The 20460-nt window shown below is 38.6% G+C and overlaps 2 protein-coding genes across 5 annotated transcripts; one reads left to right on the forward strand and one right to left on the reverse strand.

Moving 5' to 3' along the window:
• Nucleotides 1-244: 244 nt before the first annotated feature.
• CUNH12orf60 (chromosome unknown C12orf60 homolog) lies at nucleotides 245-14433 on the forward strand. Of its 4 annotated transcripts, XM_032855055.1 has the most exons (4): nucleotides 245-447; nucleotides 4660-4746; nucleotides 12864-12955; nucleotides 13485-14433. In XM_032855055.1, exon 4 carries the CDS (start codon nucleotides 13509-13511, stop codon nucleotides 14241-14243), a length of 735 nt encoding a protein of 244 aa, XP_032710946.1. In that variant the 5' UTR covers nucleotides 245-447; nucleotides 4660-4746; nucleotides 12864-12955; nucleotides 13485-13508; the 3' UTR covers nucleotides 14244-14433. The 4 variants fall into 4 exon arrangements, with proteins under 4 accessions (XP_032710946.1, XP_032710947.1, XP_032710948.1 ...); XM_032855056.1 differs by lacking the exon at nucleotides 12864-12955; XM_032855057.1 differs by lacking the exon at nucleotides 4660-4746.
• SMCO3 (single-pass membrane protein with coiled-coil domains 3) lies at nucleotides 1946-11063 on the reverse strand. Its single transcript, XM_032855059.1, has 2 exons — nucleotides 10791-11063; nucleotides 1946-2989 (listed from the first exon to the last, which is right to left on the reverse strand). Exon 2 carries the CDS (start codon nucleotides 2971-2973, stop codon nucleotides 2296-2298), a length of 678 nt encoding a protein of 225 aa, XP_032710950.1. The 5' UTR covers nucleotides 2974-2989; nucleotides 10791-11063; the 3' UTR covers nucleotides 1946-2295.
• Nucleotides 14434-20460: the final 6027 nt, after the last annotated feature.

Here is a 20460-nt window from a genome sequence, read left to right on the forward strand (position 1 = left end):
ATGTAAGCGAGCGCGATCTCTATCAAAACAGATAGTGTCTGTTTGAAAGTGGATCCCTGAATAACATTTGCTACTGCACTTGTTGCGCTTTCCCGGCGTCAAGCCCGTCTGAAGTTTACGGGCACACAGAACATAGGTAGACCTGAGCGAAGAGATCAGGTCCCGTGTTGCAGTCCGAGATTGTTCATCTATGAGAAATTACCGTAATTTCAATGAGTTTTTTGAGGAGGAGATGTGGGGATACACGTGCAGTCAGTTTTAAATTTACGAGTGGCGAGGTTGCTTTATATTGGCTGCTTTTCCCTTTTGGTCTTTTCACCAGCTAGAAGTCCTTTATGATGTCACTGTACGTACATACAGATTATCACTTAGGTCTAGTCTTAGTCCTTCCCTTCTCTTCTGTCCACTTTTAGTCTAAGACTCTTATCCTGTCTTTTCTCCTTAAGGGTAAGTTTAATATTTAAACATTATACTTTTAAGAGATACCCTTGGTTATTTCTGATCTTAATATCCCTTCTAGGAAACTATGTTAGGTATCGGTCAGTTCTTACTGTCAATTATAAATGCTCCAAAATACTGAAGGAGATACTCATTAATTTTTAACAACAGAATATTTTAAATGTGCACTTAAACATTTAAGATGAGTTCCTTACTAAACTACCCTTTGTCTTAGAAAAGTCTTGATTTGGTTTTAGACTGAATTTCGAGTCCCAGAAAGAGCAATAACAAGGTCTTGTAGTTTAGAACTTGTAAGTTAGGTAATAAAATTTAATTTTGGAGATGAACTAATTTAGTTTTGCAACTAATTTAAGAAGCAGTGACGAAAGAGAAAAATGAAGAGTACATTTGAAAAATTAGAGTCTTTGATCTAGCTTAATTTTTGAGATATACTGAGCTTTTAAAATTTCAGCACATTTCTTGTACTAAGATGCAAGAATCAATTATAACAAAAACATTCTTACATCACCAACTTATTAATGATTATGTAAGTAGAACCCAAGAGTCACAATGGGGAGTCATTAGTTGGTGAAAGATTTAGAAAACACTGTGTCTGCAGAAATTAACTGAACCATTAGGCCTCCTTAGCCTCTGGATTTTTCTGAAATCAGGTATTTAATGAAATGAGGCACCTAAAGTTCTATGCAGCAAGGACAGCTTCATTATGCTAGTGTAGAAAAGGAAGTTTCACTTTTCTGAAAACTCATATAATAAATTATGACTCTCTTTTAAATGACAAATTCCTAAAAGAGTAACAGCTTCCTCCCCTGCATCCCAAATGTATTTTATATATGTGTAGCCGGGATTTGCATGTTTGTTTTTTTTCAAATGTTCCAGGGTGTTCAAGTGTTTTTTTTTTTTTTTAAATGTTCCAGAGTGTTCAAACATTCCCATGAGGAATATTTAAGCATCACACCACAGTTGGTCAGGGTTGATTGCAATTATAGAAACAGAACCTTTATCTGTTCAGTTTTAACTTTTATCTTTTTTTTTAAGATTTTATTTATTTATCTGACAGAGATCACAAGTAGACAAAGAGGCAGGCAGCAAGAGAGAGAGGGAAGCAGGTTCCCCGTTGAGCATAGAGCCTGATGTGGGGCTCCTTCCGGGGCTCAATCCCAGGACCCTGGGACCATGAGCCGAGCTGAAGGCAGAGGCTTTAACCCACTGAGCCACCAAGGTCCCCCTTAACTTTTATCTTTTAAAAATCCATTTGCATTTATAGGGTGTAATCAGTGGAAGTTACAGAACCCTTGCGTCCTTTGATCGTCAAAGTAAACTGTTACAACCCATACTTCAGTCTCTTCTAGTTTATTGAAAATTGCTCTTAAGCTCAAGGTCAAAATTATGGTAGTATTTCCATTTTATTCAAAGGTCCACAGTTTGTGTCTAGGCAGAAGTTACTAAGTACATCCCCTTAGAACTAAATGATGTCTGAAGCTAGTGGTAGGAATGAAAGTTATTCTTTATTCAGAGTAAATTTTAAGAATTTAGGGGAAAAGAAAAGGAAGAAGTAAGCCCTAGACTTGCTCTTCTACAATAGCATTTAATGTAATGTTGATCTGGTAGAGCAGAGTAAGAAGGTATCCTGGGATATATCTTCTGCCTCACAGGGTCTAGACCCAACTGATAAAAAAACTCTGGAGTCCTCTAGTTTTAGCATCTCTTAAACCACCTTGCCAACTTATTAACTATATTTCTGTCCATGTTGGAAACTTAATGGAAAATGAACCTAATGCAAGAAGCAAAACACTATTATAGAGACATAGAAAAATATTCCAGTGGCACCGTGGCTGTTCATTTCATTTGGTGTTTCACTGTGTTGGTGACCTCAGTAATGGCATGATGATACTTTTCTGAAGCTGACTTGAATTCCACCAGATGCTTCTCATAACTTTTAATGGCTGCTTCAAGCTGTGTTTTCTCCACTGCTCCCAGGATGGCACGGAAGATCATATCTATGCCAAGGCCAAGAACGGCAACTCCTATACTACCAAGGAGAGAAGCACCAATTTGAGCTAACACAGTGACCAGCTTGTTAATGATGCCAGTTGTGATGTTTGAGCCCACAAGTTTAACAGCTACTGCACTGGCTGCAGAAGTAGCTTCTCCCAGGATGACTGAAATGACCTTTTGTACTATTGCAATTTTCTCTGTTTCCCTTTCTTTAATATCCTGAAGTTTTCTGTAGAGGGTTGGCTCTAGCTTATCTTTTAGTGCTTCATCAACCTTTTGCAGTTCTGTTTGGATTTTCATCATGGCTTGGATGATGATATCACAGTTTTCTTTGATGGTCCCATCTCTTTTCATCTCGATGGAGGCCAACTTGCACCCCAAGTGTATGTTTAAGACCTCAATCAGCTTATTAGTACCATGGAAGCTATCAGATAAACAGTCAAGAAGCTGCTGGTGAAGACGGTTTACTTCCTGCCTTCTCCGTGGATTCTCTGGGTAGAGGAAGTCACTCTGAGACATGTTTCAAATATAATCTCTGAAAAATAAAGTAGTAAATCTTCACTAAAATTTTTGAAAAATACCTGCTGTCTGTGTGCATTTGACCAAGAAATCTTTTACTTTATGAGTAGAAAAATAGCACTGTGCTATCTAAGGAATTCCTCAGAAAACTCAACAGGTTCTTTAAAACAATTATTTTTATGAAACTTAGAGTCTGTGTATGGGAATGTGGGTGACAATGCCATCTACCGATGCAATAAATGAGGCATTAGTTTTTTTTGTGGTAGAAAGAAATCCTAGATAAGAAAATCTGTGTTTATCAAGCATCTGATTATTAGTAAATTAATGTGATTATTTCTAAGTTGTATTTAATAAGGTTTGACATAGACTGCAGTTTGATATGGTTGATTCTTGATTACCAGCACTCCTTAATTTTTCCAGACCCTACTCACCACACTGAATACACCTACCAGATTGATTTCTCTAATATTGGAAGATAAATTAGTAGAGCCAGAAGAATATTAAAATCTCTGAATTTACAGGGTTATTAATGTCTAATTTTGTTTATAGACTGTTAATTTAATTTCTAATATTAAAGTTACTCTATATGTCTTTACAAACAAATTATTTTTTCTCTAAGCCTAGGGGACATCAAAGGCAACACACAGAATCTTTACAAAAATTTTTCATGTTAAGGGTATATATTAATTCTTTAGATTAAAATCTCACTAGGGGAGAGAGTGGGCATGGTACAGGGACAGCATGGTTATGACTACCTCTGTGGTCTCCATTTTCAAAGCTTAGAAGTTAAATTATTTAGACTGGTTTATAATGGACTTGAGCACAGTGAAGATTAGCTAGAATTGGCCTTAGAAAGGAAATAATGCCATTTCATGAAAGTATTAAAGAGTAAGTGGCAAGAATATGCAGTAGAATGAATACAATGAATCAGGCCAGAGCCTTCTTGTGTTTGTTCTTCTGGCTTAGAGTATTATGCAGAGAAAATAGGAACAAGCATGTTCAGAGTTTATTTGGTTAAAAAATTTGAGGCCTGTGAGAACAATCTTACAATATGCATACTTCGCATAGTCTTACTATGTGGTTGGCACTTTAATTTTTAGTTGAAACTCTTAGAAGAAAAGAGAGAATGAAATCTCTGTGGTGTCTGGCACATTCTCTCTTGAGTAAACAACATCCTAATGAATTTGGGCACTATCGACTGATATCATGGCTTTTAGCCTACATATGAGGAATCTCACAAGCATAGAATGAAGGAATGATATTTTTCTCTCAAGAAAGTAAACATGAAAAGAGCCTTTCCTCCAAGCCATAAAGATATAATTTGGAAATAGGAAGGGGATTTTAAATGGATTGGGAACATAATCATTTACGCTGTTCAGTTTAGAAAAACGCCTTGGTATCCCTAACAGAATAAACTTATCACAGTCAGAAATTCATTTGCATTTTTGATTCAAATCCAGCACACACACACACACACTCTCACACCCATGTGTTACACAAATTTCCACAACAGTATTTAGAAAATATCTCAATTTCATTTAAAGAAATTGTTGAGGATTTATTAAATATTCCCCAACTCACCATTTGATGGCAAAACTGTACTTTGATAACCATGAATCTGGACTTTGTTTCTCCTTTTTTCTTCCAGAAATTTTCCACTCAACCTTTTTCTTTTTTGGTTCCTAGTTTTCAGATATTATCATGAAGTGAAAACTCCAGTTTCTCACTTTGAATTCAGAAGAGCATCAACTACATTCCTATTCAGATATTTAGGTAAGAGGAGTCTTTCTTAGCCTGAGAAAGTGTAAAATATCTCTAGCAGCTACCATCTGCCTTTATCTGAAGGCATAGCTTCCAGAAAAGGTATGTGGTTCTATTTGCCTAAAGATAAACAAATGGAGAGATGAGCCTTCCTCCAGGATAGGAGGCTGAATGCTTCCAAGTGGTCAGTTTCTTCCTAGTTAACTTACTGTTTTTTTTTTTTTAAAGATTTTTATTTATTTATTTGACAGATAGAGATCACAAGTATGCAGAGAGGCAGGAAGAGAGAGAGGAGGAAGCAGGCTCCCTGCTGAGCAGAGAGAGCCCGATGTGGGGCTCGATCCCAGGACCCCGAGATCATGACCTGAGCTGAAGGCAGAGGCTTAACCCACTGAGCCGCCCAGGCACCCCTTAACTTATTGTTTTAACACACCCTGACAAATTAATCGTAAAATAAAAAATCAGGGTGCTATTTACTTGAGGAGAAATGTACCCGGGTCCCACACAGATGTAGAGGACTCCATTTTCTTTTTCTTTTCTTCTAAGAGTTGAAACAAAATCAAACAAAACTAATAGATGAGATTTCTTTTTTTTTTTTTTCAGGAAAGAGTAATGTTGGGACTTTATCCTCCCCAAATATTAAAACATCATAAAAATAATATTAGTATTGTACAGGTTGCAGGAGTAGATGGAATCATGGAACAAAATAGTTCTGGAAACAGACTCTTCTATACATTTAATATATGATAAATGTAGACTTTCAAATCAATAATAATTGAAAATGTTCCTGGCACAATGGGCTAGTTTGGGGGGTTAGAAATTAATTTTATTTTATTAAAAAAATTTTTTTTAAAGATTTTATTTATTTATTTGTCAGACAGAAATCACAAGTAGGCAGAGAGGCAGGCAGAGAGAGAGGAGGAAGCAAGGTCCCTGCTGAGCAGAGAGCCCGAAGCAGGGCTCGATCCCATGGTCCTAGGATCATGACCTGAGCTGAAGGCAGAGGTTTTAACCCACTGAGCCACCCAGGTGCCCCTATTTTTAAAATTTTTAAAAGATTATTTATTTATTTGACAGAGAGAGAGAGAGACAGTAAGAGAAGGAATACAGCCAGGGGGACTGGGAGAGGGAGAAGCAGGCTTCCCACTGAGTAGGGAGCCCATCGTGGGTCTCGATCCTAGGACCACAGGATCATGACCTGAGCCGAATGACTGAGCCCAACGACTCAGCCACCCAGGCATCCCTAGAAATTAATTTTTTTGGAAGATTTTATTTATTTATTTGACAGACAGAGATCACAAGTAGGCAGAGAGGCAGGCAGAGAGAGAGTAGGAAGCAGGGCTCCCTGCTGAGCAGAGAGCCAGATGCGGGGCTCCATCTCAGGACCCTGGGATCATGACCTGAGCCCAAGGCAGAGGTTTTAACCCACTGAGCCATCCAGGCGCCCCTAGAAATTAATTTTTAAAAAGTTAGTGTAATATTTGTTAAAAAAAATGATAAAATAGAAGAAAATTGATAATTTTCAAATGTCTGTATGGAGGAAGCTTTATAAGCTTAAAACCAAAGGAAAAAAGTCACACAAAAATTTGACAAACAAGGATGACCATGTAAAAAGAACTAAAAAGAAACTGGGAAAAATGCAAGAAAAATGAAGTATGAATTTCTAATGACTGTTGCTATCAATAAGAAAAACAGTAGCTATCTAACAGCTAAATGAGCAAGCAGCTCTGTACAGTAAAAGCATGGTAGCTAATTAATTGATGAAAAGACTTCAATCTTACCAGAAATCAAGGACCCAAGTACATTTTCAATTATATTTTCTTTCTTTTACATCCCCAAGGCCTGACACGTGCACTTTTATACCCTTCCTCCCAGTTTCCAGATAGCAGTCTATAATTCTTTGTCAGTAACAAGTTTGAGTAAGACATCATAATGTGCTCAGAATTATTTTTCAAATCTAACATAAAAGGACTTGTATTTTTCTGAGTTGGGCTTACCTCCTTAGTTCCTTTTGTGTTGGGGAAGGACTTTGGAAGGATTCCTTACACCTTCTAGATCTTCAGCAGGCCTGCCATCATACCTTCCCAGGATTGAATACAGTTCAACATTATTTTCATCCCAACAGTGAGATAAACAATAGAGAATTAGGTGAGGAAGAGGTAGGGTTTGAAGGTGAAACTAATGAATTATTTTTGGACAGGTGAAATTTGAAGAGCCTGGTGAAGGAAGCAGTTTAATAATTCAGTAACAATTTATCTAATGGACTAGTACCTTACTATGGATAAGGTAACATGCCGAGCTTTAGAGAGCACACAAAATGAAAAGGACATGGGTCCTGCTTTTATGGCATTTTTAATCTAGTTAAATAGTTAAGCCAGACTTCAAACCACTTGTTGAGCTGAAAGTATTATGTCATTTGAAATTATAGGGCTCGTGCTTCATTTGTGCAAATTCAAATTTTCAACAATCTGCAGGTTAATATGTATTAACATTAGGGCCATATGGAAATATTCAGTAATTTAGAGAAGGTTAATAATTTGTTCCCTTTCAAACTGTTATTCTTAGATACATGCTTGATACTTAGAGGAGAGGTTATACACCACGCAGAAAAACAGTTAGCAAAGTGCAGCATTTCCAGTATTGCCCCTGACAATTAAGCTAAGCTCTGACTTGCAAAGTGTTTACTTCACTCAGCAAAACAAAAGCCTTGCAATCAGTTGGACCCACCCTCCTTGAAGATCCTAGTTGTTACTTCGGCAGGCCTTAAGGGATATCTTACCAACAATATATAATATTTACCTAAAAGATGTCTGGGCCATACATACTTTTCTCTATCTTACAACATTTTCAGGCATGCCCTTTTAAATATTGACTTTAAAATTCAGTCTTTTAAAAATCATTTCTTGGGGCACCTGGGTGGCTCAGTCGTTAAGTGTCAGATCGCAGGGTCCTGAGCCCGGAGTAGGGCTCCCTGCTTGGCAGGAAGCCTGCTTCTCCCTCTCCCACTCCCCCTGCTTCTGTTCCTTCTCTCACCGTGTCTCTCTCTGTCAAATAAATAAATAAAATCTTAAAAAGAAAACATTTCTTTTGGGGTGCCTGGGGGGCTCAGTTGATTGAGTGTCTGGCTCTTAGTTTTGGCTCAGGTCAGGATCTCGGGTTCTTGAAATCGAGCCTTGCGTTGTGCTCTGCACATAGCTTGAGATCCGCTTGTCCCTCTCCCTCTGCTCCCTGCCCCTGGAATGAATAAGTAAAATCTCTAAAAAAATAAGAACCTTTTTTCTTTTTAGTTTGGCTCTGTGCCCAACACAGGGATGAACTCATAATCCTGAGATCAAGACTCTCATGCTCTACTGACTGAACCTGCCAGGCACCCCTTATAAGTAATTTCAAAGTCACTTTATAAATAAATTTTAAAAGATTGGCGCTTATAAGTAGCTAAATGTTATTCTTAATCCAGTTCTTAAACTTGCACCATTGGTGTGATAAATGTGATTTTTACATTGTTTATTATCAGATGATAGTGCTCACTGTCTGTGAAAAGTTCACTCTGCACAGTTAACATCCACTACTGAACTGCTGTGTTTCTACCGTTATTTGAGTATTTTGTTGCCGGGGTTTATGAGGTAGGTCCTCAAGAGCTGTAAGGCAGCCCGATGAAGAATTTCTGGCCAGCAGGTGGCGCTCTTGCTCCCCAGCATCCTTATTTCACCCTAGCCTTTGCCGAAGCCCCAGAGCTTGGTTGTTGCTGTATTTGGACTGTGGGTGCTTGAAATTTAATTTAATGAGAGAGTTCTGTTGCTTTGTTGCCAAAGGAAGTTTGGAAATCACATGCACTGTTATTGTATATGTAACATTACTTGTTATTTCAGACAATAAAAGAAACTTGGAAATGCTGATTCCAGTGGTCAGCATATCTTCTGAAACTGGAATGGAAACAAAGACTAACCTGAAATGGATTCTCACTGAAACTAACCTTGTCAATTTTTTTGAAATGAGATCAACATTCAAGATCAAAGAGTGTATAAGAAATAGTAGAGATGTATTGATGTATTGTCTCTAAAAGTTAAGATTTATTTAGTGATACTGTAGAGTTAGTGTTTTGGGGAAAGGAATCACTTTCCAAAGTGAAAATGTATTGATTATCACATATTCAAATAAAAAATTCTCAGGATAATTTTGTGAATAACAGTAGTAAATGTCAAGTGTTATAGAAATTTAAAGAAGGAAATTATATTGAAATGATTAGAGGAAGCTTCGTGGAGAAAGTGACAAGTGATACATGTTTTGATAGATGGTAGAATTATAACATGAAGAAATTATAAGTAAAAGATTTGATAAAAAAGTACTTTAAAGTATAAAGTCAGTTCAACTAATATATAAACACTTTAAAAATAAAGAAAAAAACCCATAAACCTACCATCTTAAATTTTTTCATTGTTCCTTCCTAAAGTTTATTTAAATGCATATTTTTCCCAAGTTGAAATAATATTTTCATCTTCTCAATTTACTTAAATATCTGCCCAAATTCTTAGTTTTCTAATAATTTTATTATATGAAATATTCCATAAGATATCAACCATAATTTAATAAATACCTGGTTGTTTCCCTATCACAGTATTGTAGTGGGCATTTTAATACACAGTTTTTCCCCCATTTCCAATTATCTTAATTATTTCCTCAGGATAAATTTCCAGAAGAATTGTATAATCCATGAGAATTAAAGTTTTTATTATGTTTATTATTTTTTGATATGTATTTCAAATTGCATTCTAAAAACTTTTATACCACCATCAAAAGTAAATTTTTATAGCAAGGCACTGTGTATGTTTCGAAGCCAAAGATAGTTCTGTTAAATATATATTGTTAATTTGGGAAGCAGAGAGTTAAATTTCAAAAAGAAGAGTTTTTGCTTTTGTAGAAATACATGGTGGTGTGTTAATGATGATATGATATGCATAATCTCTGAGACTGGCTTCCAAAGAATCTGGAAGGGAGTGTGGAATAGAGTTACAGAGGAAATAAGATCAAGTTTGTTTTGAAAATTTTTGACACTAGGTTATGGGTATATGACAGTTGATTATTTTATCATCTCCACTTCTGTGTATGTTTGAACTATTCCCATAGCAACAATTAAGGGAAAAGAGACAAAGAAAACACATCTCAGCCTCCAGTGTTGAGTCATTCATGCTCTCTGGGTTTTTCCATTTCTCCCTGCTGTCACTTTCCTCACTATCCTATATTGGGTCCAGCTATCCTGGGAAGTTCACTTATTTGGGAGTTTGGGAGTAGGGGACAGGTGAAACCAGAAGCTTTTCAAGAGAAAATAGCAGTTACTGACTAGTTCTGAGACTCCTCCTTTAATTTAAATCAAAACCCTGGCCTTTAATTAAAACAAAACAAAACCAAGAAGTTGTTGATGGTGGGATGACACTCTTTCTGATGTAAGTTCTAAAGAATGTTTCTGACCAGAAAGCAGAATATCAGTGACATTCATCAGCCTTTGTTAAATGCTCAGGGGAGAATCCTCTGCTTCTATGCCTTAAGACATTAGAAAAAAAAAAAAAAAGAATAGACAATGTTCCTTGCCCTCAAGAAGATAACAGTCTATTTGGAGACAGACAGCATTTAAATGTAATATAGTTTATGAGGGAGCAGAAACTCTATAAATTAACTAGTATTAGATTGTACATTCCTTCTTTCACAGATCCTGAGTACTTATATTGATGTTAGAGACATAAAAAGAAATGCTACAATCCATGTAAACAATACACAGGTGTCATTTTGTCCTCAGTGCTTTCTAAAATTGCTATCTTTACTGCTTTCTCTTCCCCTCTGACTTAATCAGTTACATAAGCTGTTCATTTTCTTCTTTATCTGGTGTCTTCAGAGAAATACTCAGAAGGAAGCTGCCATCGGATCCTCTTAAAACAAAGTTGTTTTGTGACTTTATTACATTTATGGCTAGGATTCAAGACTGACATGTTATTTCAAAGACCCTTTAATCCGGAGAAACAGAATATCATACCAATACCAGTAGAAATAGCCATATCGCTTACCTTGCTGTGTTTCTGAGTTCAGTAGTCCCAGTGGTTGTTTAGGAATATTGTCAAAGGGCTTTTCCATCTGGTTTCATCTGGATGTTTCCATGGAATGTGATGACTTACAGCCTTTGCTGGTCTCTGCTGGGTCCCTCTGCCTGTCCGCTTTATTTACTATTTCTGCAATCCTCATTCTCTGAATTCTTCTATTTCCGATATTAATATAAAATTAGTATGTATTAAGTCATCTAATTTGAAAGGTGAATAAAGCGGTGAGACGTGTAACTGTCTATTCCTTAATGGACTTTATGGTTGAAAACTGCTGTATGGCCGAGCTCATCCAGCTCAGCAGAGATGATGGCTCTGCGCAGCTCCCAGGTTCTGCGGTTCTGTCTTGCCAGCTATTCCACACATAAGTTTCCTTTACCTTCTGTTGCATTCAGACCTCCGTCTGTTGCTGATGCCTTTGTTTCTGTTCTCAAGAGATAAAAACCCAGATATTTGCAGCCCAATGTGGTTTTTGTGCGTGGGCTCTTCTTTCCTGCTCTTTATCACCATCTCTCACTGTGTCGGTGAATTCCTTGACCATAGGAAAGCCTTAAAGACTAACTTGACTCCTTTCCCTTAAAGCTTAGAACAGAGTCTTTCGTGCTTTTCCCTCTACATTCAGTCCTCACCTCCATGGATTCCTCTACAGCAGGGACACCTCAGAAGCAAACAATCACCCCAGCCCCCATAACTTAATGGAAAAAAAAATGGGCTTTAGAACTGGACAGTCCTGAATTTGTGTATCCAAATATCTCTTACTAGCCATGTAGCCCTGGAAAAGTCACTTAATTTAACTTTTTTCTTTCTTTTTTTTAAAAAATATTTTATTTATTTATTTATTTGTCAGAGAGAGAGCGAGAGCGCGCACAGGCAGACAGAGTGGCAGGCAGAGGCAGAAGGAGAAGCAGGCTCCCCACCAAGCAAGGAGCCCGATGTGGGACTTGATCCCAGGACGCTGGGATCATGACCTGAGCCGAAGGCAGCCGCTTAACCGACTGAGCAACCCAGGCTTTCATTGTGTGATGTATTAGTTTGTAATTGATGGGTTGTCGTATGGATTAAATGAGCTAATGCATGCAAAGAATTTGGCAGAGTGCTTGATATATGGCAAAGCCTTCCTAAATGGTAGCCATTTGTCTTAATGTTAACAACAGTCATTTCTGTTGTTATGGGGTGGGTAGAGGATACAACACTGAGAGTCCAGCTAGGAGATATATAAAATCTAAAGGCGCTGTTCTATAGTTTTAAATGAGGACTAAGTGGGGTACGATTTTACTTCCATCCCAGTGGATCATTTTGCACTTGACATATCCTGGGGCTTACCAGGTACGGGGATAAAAGGGAAATAGGATGTGTGTAGACAGTGTATCTGAAGTAAGTATGGATGGACAAGTAGGATTTCAACAGATGTGTGGGGTGGGGTAGGGAGGAGAGGATGCAGGTGGAGGGAATACTATGAACAAAGGGGCTGGCAAAATGTTGGGAGCATTTTCAGGGCATAAACTTAGTCCGTTACACTGGTGGCCCAGGATATACGCGAGAGCAGTGAGGGAAGGGAGTAGTGGAAAATTGAGAGCAGTCTAGATGATCTTAAACGCCATGCCAGCAAGTTGTATCTTATTCACTCGGCAATACTGAATCATTGAAGTTTTTTTATTGTGAGATAATATGAGGAGGTTTGGATTTCAGGAAGCTTACTTAATATAAACTATACTAGTGGGTATGACAAGACGCATGTAGTTGAAACACTTAGTGTCAGACCACGGGGTGTAGATGGTAAAAGCCCACTTTGAAGAGGGCAGCCACAGATCTAGTTACTTTTTCTAACTCATACTGTGGGCTTTGTGCTGCCAATTCATCTCATTTTTTTCAATAAGCAATAGCAATGCAGATTTCTATCTTTCAGTTTTTAAATTTGGAAGCTGATACAAGCAATTGTTGGGTCAAACATAGCACATCGGCTGGTTGGATTTTGCCCGTGGATTTCTGGTTTAGGACAGCTGGGGTTACGCTCACAGTCCTATCTTTTTGTGTCTCCTCCAGAACGCTCCTCGTGAACATTGGTTAGAGACATCAACACTCCTCTCTATGGCAGAAGAGGATGAGTTGTACTGAAAGTGCAGAAACATTCTCAGGCAAGACAGACGTCTTGGGAGTTGGTGTCAGATGGCCTTTATCCTCTTCGAAGTGCAGTACTCCACCTCTTTGGTCTGCTGTTACTCACCTTTCAGAGTTATCTGATAGTTACTTTATTTTTCTGTCCAGGATTTTTAGTTCTACTCCGTAGGAAAGATTGTACCACGTCTGCTTGCTCTATCTTAACTGGAACCAGAGCCCTTCTATGTAATTTTTAAGCTTTGTACACTCTTGTCCACTAGATCTGATAGTTATTGAGGATAATGCGTGAGAATTGGTTACTCCGTGTATCAGCATATCCAACTGAGGGTCCAGTGCACGATATTCAATCTTGGCTTAAAATCTTTTAATTATTATCTTTGTTGTTATTTTTATTAAAGCACAGGATCAATTCCTGCTCCATAGCTGGTGAAGCTTTCCTACCCTTGACAGCAGTTATTTTCCACATTTAGATTTTAAGAGCAGTCTCTTTGCGGTTGACAAATAAATAATTTAAGTTTTTATCCAGATTACTACTTTGTTTTGCAGTGCTGAAACTTTTGTGCTGGAGAAATGTCTTCAGAGTCAGAAAAGGATAAAGAGAGGCTGGTGCAAGCTGCCAAAACGTTTTTCTTTCACATGCAAGATCTTGTTGCCTTCACTAACACATTCATAGAATCGTTTAACAGCACTATGAATACCCAGATCCACTCCCTGACTGTGAAGGAAGATGCTAACGTTAAGGATGTCTTTGAACAACTATTTACAGTCTTTAAGGAGATACAGTGTGTCCTGGAGGCAAAGTACGACCAGATGCAAAAGGAACCTTTATGTTCCAAGATTGCAACAGCGATTTGCTCTATGGTTGAGAAGAGTGCCAATGTCAAGGAACTGCAGCCATCAGCTAGAGAAATATTCAAGAATGTTCAGACACCAGTCATCGCTGCTGCACTGAATAGCAGTAACATCCTTGGCACTTTGGAATCTTCTCTTTCACTCTTGATGACATGTCCTATCATGAAACTTCAGTTAAGTGACCTCTATCAAAAAGACACCAAAGACCAATCAGAGGCCAACACCTCAGAGAAAAACCAAAGTCCAGGTCCATCCAAAATCGGTACAGCAGACATCTTGAAAAAATTGCAGGATGTGTTAAAAGCTGAACATTTCAAGAATACCATGGAGTCAGTTGTAAATCAGTTGGAGCAAATTGTCAGAACTCTGGCACCAATCTTAGAGATCCTCCAAAAAGCCGTAAATATTATGGAATCCAAGATTCCTGTGCCCAAGAAAACCAATGACCAGTAGGAATGCAAGAGGGGCTCATTTCTGTCAGAACATCAGTTCATGTCCTGAGAATTTTGAGAGCATGTTCTAAGACCTTTGCTGCCAGAAAGGTGTTATATTAGGATGTAAGTGCAAAAAGTAGTCACCTGGAAGACCATTTACCTCAAGTTTTGCTTTATTCAAATAAAACTAATCAAAGAAAGCCTGTTTGTCATGGAAATTGCTAAAAATAACATGTTGTGCAGAAAATCAAGGTAGTGTATTACATTTGGGGATGTCTCTAAACATTACATATCATCTTAATGCGTAATTAAAATAACCTTAATTTCCACTCTTGGTAAGTATATTTCTGGATACTACAGTGTGAAGTCCAGGTAAATGTAAACATTATTGTTAGATAATCTGGCAGAAAGTACTGTTCAGGTGCAGGAAACATGTAAAATATCCTTCTGCATTTTTAAAAAGATTTTATTTACTTAAGAGAGGGCTAGAGAGAGAGCGAGAGAGAGAGAGAGAGAGAGAGAGAGCACAAGCAGGGGTAGCAGCAGAGGCAGAGGGAGAAGCAGACTCCCTGCTGAGCATGGAACCTGATGTGGGGCTTGATCCCAGCATCCCTTGGATCATGATCTGAGCCAAAGGCAGATGATTAACGGACTGAGCCACCCAGGCACCCCTACCTTCTGCATTTTTGTCAATCCTATACCAATCTCTGTATCATCAGTGCCTTACCTATCATAAGCCATCACTGAATACTTTTGGTATGATTTATCCAGAAGTTAATAAGAACAATGAATGAAGAGTAATAGTTTTCTTGCTTACTTGAATAAGAACAGAGCAGGTGATTTATTCTTGTCTGCCTCCTACTGAGGTCTTATGATTAGGAGCTATTGGAGGTTCAAAAATGGAGGTGTTCTAACCTTTTACAAATAAAAAACTGCAACATTTGTAGAAGTAGGATTTCTGAGATGTGCTTGTATTGACAAAGAGAGGTTAGATAAATCCCTTTGCCTACCAGAATGTCTTTGGCTCTCATGCAACAGGAAAGAGTGTGTGTTTTCACAATTGCCCTATTCTACATGGTAAATAGGAACATTGTTGAGAATAAGACAAGCCATTAATAATTCCAGTTCTTGAGAGGAATTTTTCTTCTGAGAATACCTAAGTTTTGTCCTCCTTGAAACATTTTCTCCTCTAAAGTTTTAAATACCATTTTCTCCTTTAAAAATAAGGAGATGCTTATTTCCCTACACTTAAAAAATAAGGCTTCAGCATGAGGGGCACCTGGGTGGCTCAGTGGGTTAAGCCTCTGTCTTTGGCTCAGGTCATGATCCCAGGGTCCTGGGATTGAGCCCCACCTCGGGTGCTCTGCTCATTGGGGAGCCTGCTTCCTCCTCTCTCTCTCTCTCTGCCTGCCTCTCTGCCTACTTGTGATCTCTCTGTCAAATAAATAAATAAAATCTTAAAAAAAAAGAAGGCTGCATCATGAGAAACAGAGACAAATTGTGAGCATTTGATGGTGTGGCAGAAGAAGATAATCGCGGTACTTTTTAGTCTGCGATGCAGTCACATCCACCAAGGGTGCCAGTCCACTCCCCGGTAGTGGCTACTTTGAAGTTGCACTTTTGCTATCCTGAGTCAGGAGCTCAGCTCCAAAGCCAAGGCTGTCATTGGAATCACCCTTGTAATTTTGAATTAAGAATCCCTTCCTTGGGGGCGCCTGGGTGGCTCAGTGGGTTAAAGCCTTTGCCTTCAGCTCAGGTCATGATCCCGGTGTCCTGGGATTGAGCTCCACATCAGGCTCTCTGCTCAGCAGGGAGCCTGCTTCCTCCTCTCTCTCTGCCTGCCTCCCTGCCTACTTGTGATCTCTCTCTCTCTCTCTCTCTGTCAAATAAACAAATAAAATCTTAAAAACAAACAAACAAACAAACAAACCTGGTTATTCCTTTACGGATCATAATCCCATCAGTCAAAAGCCTGGAAGGCTTCTTAACACAGGTTCTGGGTTTCTGATTTTATAGATGTGGGATCAGGCCCTAGGGTTCATGGTTCTAACAAGTTCGTAAGGGACACTGGTGCTGCAGGTGCTGGGAGCATGTGTTAAGATCACCCAGCTAGCTTCTTACTGAGCAGATTGATCTCTCATGGAGATCCAATGCGTTCGGCTGGCCTTTTAGCTTGATCGGGTGGCTCTTTTCTCTCCTGCCCACATTACAGTTTCACTCTGCCAGATCTATTTCCTGACCCTTGTGTACACCCATCGTTCCTATACCCCTGTCTCTCTTCTACTCAGCTCTCCTTTTTATCTGAAGCCCTCCGTTGAGCTTTATTTCCAATAGAAAGCTGTATCCAACCATAGGACAGAGGGATCTCACTTCTCTCGAAACTCTGAGCACTTTTTTTTGCGTCCTTTTTGGCACTAAATGCTTGACACATATCTACACTGACTGTCCTCTTCCTCTCACTCCTTGCTCCCACCCCAAGGTCCCAAGACCTCACCCAAATGCTGCCTCCTCTCTGAAGTCTTCCTGGCTTCTTCTTTTGCCTAAGAAGTTCTTTTGAGCTCTCGTGAACAGAAGACTTGATAGTCCCCTTTCTTTTGGTATTTTCTCCATCACTTGTTGGTGTTCTGTTCTTCATTTCCCCCAAGAGATCGTAAACTCATGGACAATCTGGCTTGCACTATTCAACTTTTAATCCCCAAAGTGTTTTGTACACAGTATGGCTCAAAAAGTGCATTTATATGGCACAAGAAAAAAAAAATTTGTAACATGTTTGGAGGCTTTTCTGTTGCCTTGCAAAAACTCACAGCAAACCTTTTCCCAGAGCCATGCCCATGGGACTCTCTGTTCAGTAACCACTAACCTACCAAGGTCCTGGGCAATAAATCATGAAAATTGTGTCTATGGAAATTTTATGCTTGCCTTATTAGGAATACAGGTCAATGTAAGCTAGGTGTCTGAGGTGCATGTGGCCCCGTTCTCAAAATTCTGTGGAAAGAATGATATACTAGATGCTCCAATTCTCAACTGGGTGATTATAGGCAGCAAATTCCCCACTGAGTCTCTTCTCTCGTGGCACCATCCCTTTAGAAAGTCCTGCTGGGGTCAAATGAGCAGATTTCACTTTTGTTGTATCATACCCAAATCTCAGAGGGGCATGTATTATGGACTTCCATAATTTAAAGTATAGAGCTACTCCTCCCCTCCACTCCCTGTAGCCCAGTATCAGGGTCTTTGGAAATCAGGTAAAACAACTCCCATTGCCCCATTTATATTGTAGACAACTGAGGGGAGTTGGAGAACATTCCCAGCTGTGAAGTTTGGTCATTTATACTTCTTTTTATTTAATTACTGTCACATAGTGGGGACTCGATTTATCTTTGATATTTAGTTGGTTATCTGATTCCCCCCCTCATTTTTTCCTTTATATCCACATATATCTACATGCTTTCCTAATAAATGTACCTAAATTTCTGATGACAACTTAAAATCCAATTTGCCATAAAGTCCTTCTATAAATTAACATATGGATTTAAATTCTAACTTTTGTAATATTTTAGACACATGTGTAGCACTCCCTTACAGCCAGTGAATGAGATTTCACTATCTTTTATTAACTTTCCCTTTTATTTCTCAAGTTTTCATTATTTTCTCCTATCTGAGTCTATACTGGTTTGGTCTTGAATGCTGATAAAAATCTTGGAAGAAAATCTACACTTTAATTATTCCTCTGGGGTTCAAAGCTTTTCCATTTGATGAAGAATTTGTTCTGTGCTTTCAAACTCAAGCTTCTCTATTTGTTCCTATTTGGGCTTGTTAAATAAAAAAAAATAAGTATTCATAAATTCTTTGCTTGAGATAGGAAATCTGATTCAAATTATTTATGCAAACATATAATTTATTGATTTATGTAATTTTTAAAAAGCCCAGGATTCCAGTTTCAGGCATAGTTGGATCCAGGGACTCATATTCTTTCATCAGAACTATTTCTTTTCTTTTCTTCTTATTTTTTAAAAGATTTTATTTAGGGGAGGAGTCAAGATGGCAGAGAAGTAGCAGGCTGAGACTACTACAGGTAGCAGGAGATCAGCTAGATAGCTTATCAAATCAGTGCAAACACCTATAAATCCAACAGGAGATCAAAGAGAAGAAGAGCAGCAATTCTAGAAACAGAAAATCAACCACTTTCTGAAAGGTAGGACTGGCAGAGGAGTGAATCCAAAGCGACGGGAAGATAGACTGCGGGGGGAGGGGCCGGCTCCCAGCAAGCGACAGAGCAACCGAGCACAAAATCAGGACTTTTAAAAGTCTGCTCCGCTGAGGGACATCGCTCCAGAGGCTAAACGGGGTGAAGCCCATGCGGGGTCAGCGTGGCCTCAGGTCCCGCAGGGTCACAGAAGGATCAGGGGTGTCTGAGTGTCGCAGAGCTTACAGGTATTAGAACGAGGAAGCTGGCTACAAAGACAGAGCCGAGGAGTGAGCTCTCAGCTCGGGGTTACCTTGAACTGGTCACAGGCTGGGTGAGCTCGGAGCGCGGCCGGAGGCCAGGGAGACGGGAGTGATTGAGCACTTTTCTCTGAGGGCGCACTGAGGAGTGGGGCCCCGAGCTCTCGGCTCCTCTGGGCGAGAGACTGGGAGGCCACCATTTTCATTCCTGTCCTTCAGCACTCTACGGAAAGTGTTCAGGGAACAAAAGCTCCCGAAAGCGAACTCGAAAAGATTACTTAGCCTGGCCCCTGGTAAGGGCAGTGCAACTCCGCCTGGGGCAAAGACACTTGAGAATCACTACAACAGGCCCCTCCCCCAGAAGATCAACAAGAAATCCAGCCAGGACCAAGTTCACCTACCAAGGACAACAGCAGAATTCCAGAGGAGAAAGCAAAGCATGGAACTCATGGCTTTCTCTCCATGATTCTTTAGTCTTGCAGTTAATTTAATTTTTTTATTTAATCTTTTTTCCTCTGCTAAATTTTTTTTAACTTTTACCCTTTTCTTTTTTAACGTTTTTTAACTAGTTCATCTTAACAGTACCTTTCATGAAAAAAAAAATAATAATCTTTTTTGAACCTTCATTATTATAGTCATATTTTATCCTTCATTGTATCTAACTTTATTTTTTGTATACACATAGGGTTTTTTCTTCTAAAAATTTTGGGGTACTTTTTCTAATAGATCAAAATATACCCTAAATCTAGCTCTGGGCTTGTTCTAGTCTCCAGCCCGAGCAAATTCTCTCCACTTTCTTTTTCTTTATCCTCCCAACCAACTTACTTTGTCAACTCCTTTTTTAGAAATTAAAAAAGTTTTTTTTTTTTCATCTTTATAGGCATATTCCATCCCCTCATCTTGTTTACCCTTATATATGTTTTTCATTCTTAAAAATTTTGGGAGGTAGTTTATTCTAAGAGAACAAAATACTCCCAAAATTAAGTGGGTGGCTCTGTTCTAGTCACCAGTCTAATATATATATATATATATATATATATATATATATATATATATCTTTTTTATATTTTTTCTTTATTTGTTTTCTCTTTTTAATTTTTTTTTCTGAACTTCTTTTTATCCCCTTTCTCCACCCCACAATTTGGGGTCTCTTCTGATTTGGTTAAAGTGCATTTTCCTGGGATCTTTGCCACCCTTTTAGTATTTTATTTGCTCCTTCATATATTCTTATCTGGACAAAATGACAAGGTGGAAAAACTCACCACAAAAAAAAAAAAAAAGAACAAGAGGCAGTACCGAAGGCTAGGGACCTAATCAATATGGACATTGGTAATATGTCAGATCTAGAGTTCAGAATGACGATTCTCAAGGTTCTAGCCAGGCTCGAAAAAGGCATGGAAGATATTAGAGAAACCCTCTCTGGAGATATAAAAGCCCTTTCTGGAGAAATAAAATAACTAAAATCTAACCAAGTTGAAATAAAAAAAAGCTATTAATGAGGTGCAATAAAAAATGGAGGCACTTACTGCTAGGATAAATGAGGCAGAAGAAAGAATTAGCGATATAGAAGACCAAATGACAGAGAATAAAGAAGCTGAGCAAAAGAGAGACAAACAGGTACTGGACCACGAGGGCAGAATTCGAGAGATAAGTGATACCATAAGAAGAACAACATTAGAATAATAGGGATTCCAGAAGAAGAAGAAAGAGAGAGGGGAGCAGAAGGTATATTGGAGAGAATTATTGGAGAGAATTTCCCTAATATGGCAAAGGGAACAAGCATCAAAATCCAG

Source organism: Lontra canadensis, unplaced genomic scaffold, assembly GCF_010015895.1.
Source record: "Lontra canadensis isolate GAN:19392208 unplaced genomic scaffold, GSC_riverotter_1.0 scaffold9, whole genome shotgun sequence".
Classification (NCBI taxonomy): domain Eukaryota; kingdom Metazoa; phylum Chordata; class Mammalia; order Carnivora; family Mustelidae; genus Lontra; species Lontra canadensis.